General features: G+C 37.0%; 1 protein-coding gene across 1 annotated transcript in view; it reads left to right on the forward strand.

Moving 5' to 3' along the window:
* PCDH10 (protocadherin 10) overlaps nt 1-1,929 on the forward strand; it is a 160,566-nt gene that overhangs the window by 75,191 nt on the left and 83,446 nt on the right. The window contains exon 2 of the mRNA XM_019521829.1: nt 815-1,052. Within this exon, the coding sequence (XP_019377374.1) occupies nt 815-1,052 (238 nt within the window). The remainder of the gene's footprint in view (nt 1-814; nt 1,053-1,929) is intronic.

A 1,929-nucleotide genomic window follows, 5' to 3' on the forward strand; every position in this document is an offset into this window, starting at 1 on the left:
CAAGGTTGCTTTCCGGAAATTGATAAGCAAGTTTTCAAGTATATTCAAGAAAAGAGAAAGAAGGGAATGCCAATCACCCGTGAAGTGCTTCATCTCAAGGCATTAAAAATAGCAAAGAAATTGAACATTCACTTAAAAAATTCAAAGCAAGTAGTGAGTGGTGTATCCAAATGATGCAACATGGTGGTTTAGCCCTGAGATGAAGAACTTCACTTGCACAAAAGATACCATCAGACAGCAGTAAAAAAATTGTTGAATTCCAGCAGTACATTATTGGGCTATGCAAAACTCATGATTACCTGCTGGGCCCAACAGGAATGCCTATGAGACTCCAAGCTATTTCGAGCAATGTCAGCATCCATGAAAAAGGCATAAAATCCATAATTATGAGAAATACAGGGAATGAAAAGTCATGAATTACAGTGATGTTAGCAATATTGGCAGATGGAAGAAAATTGCCACTGTATGTGATTTTGAAATGCAAAATCCTGCCAAAAGAAAAGTTGTCACCAGGAATAGTGGTTAGGTGCCAGGAACAAGGATGGATGTCAAGTGAACTGATGAATGACTGGATAGTTGTTGTGTGGAAATGGAGACTTGGGGCACTGCTAAAGAAAAGAGGAATGTTAGTGTTAGACTCATTCAGGGGGTATTTAACACCAGATGTGAAAGCAAAAATTCAGTCAATGAATTGTGATCTTGTATTCATACCTACTAGTATGACATTTCAACTCGGAGTACTGGATGTCACAGTAAATAAGCCCTTTAAGGACCATTTACGGTGTTAGTAAGTACTCCAACTGGTTCTTGGCAGGGAACCATGCGCTTATACTTGGTGGAAAGATTAAGAGGCCAGCCATAACACCGTACTGTCAATGGATTCTGACTTCCAGGGGAAGAATATCTTCAGAATCCATTATTAAAGACTTCAAGAAGTGCTGTATATCCAGTGCCATAGATGGAACTGAGGACAATGTTCTGTGGGAAGATGAGGGAGAAGATAAGAACAGTGAAGAGAATGACAAGTATGAGAGTAAGGATACATGTGAAAAGTAACCATTCCTAAATTTTAGGATCCAAGATAGGATTAGTACTCACCAAGTTCTGGACAGAACCTAATATAAAGTTAAGTTAATGTTTGAATTGAATTGAAGCTAATGTTGAATTTATGACTTACTGGTATTACTATCGTTTTTGTGAGTGAGTCTCTTTATACAAATAATACCAAATTATTTTTTTCCTTGTGTGGAATCTAATTATTGGGGGTCATCTTATAATCAGGATCATCTGCAAATTGAATAAATATGGTATTTTAATTGATGGGTAAAAAGAGGGACCTGGAGGCTCTGGGCAGCTTACAATAATAAACAGAGCGCATATTTTAGACCAAGTAAATAATAAAACAAATTATCCTAGCAAATTCCCCAAGCAATGCCCCACCTGCTAAAAGCTTGCCCAAATGAAAAATTCAGATAGACCTCAAGGGAGATGGAATTCCAAAGTGAGGAAAGAGTAACTACCAAGTGTTACAAACCCACTCTACTTTGAAGTGTTTGTGGAATGATTTTTAAGAATTCTATAGAACAATGGAAGAATGTCAGATAAGAAGAATGCCAGATAATGACAAGTAGTTAAGCCTGGCCATGGGAGCTAGTGTTGGTCTAAAGTCTGCTGGATACGAAGTACTTTAGTCCCCCATTGGCTTAGTTGGGCAAGGCAAGCTAACAGTCTTGGGGAGGTATTGGCTTGAAAAGAATGGAAGCTGCATTCTTAGAACTTATGGCTAAGATGCAGGGATAAAATAAAATAATCATTCTGGTTTTTTTTTGTTTTGTTTTTTATTCTCATCTCTCTGTATCTCAACATATGGTTACTAATTTCTTATGCTCGTTCATATATATATATATATATATATATATAAAAGAACGA

This window comes from Gavialis gangeticus, unplaced genomic scaffold (assembly GCF_001723915.1).
Source record: "Gavialis gangeticus isolate Ggan-Ray unplaced genomic scaffold, GavGan_comp1, whole genome shotgun sequence".
NCBI lineage: Eukaryota > Metazoa > Chordata > Crocodylia > Gavialidae > Gavialis > Gavialis gangeticus.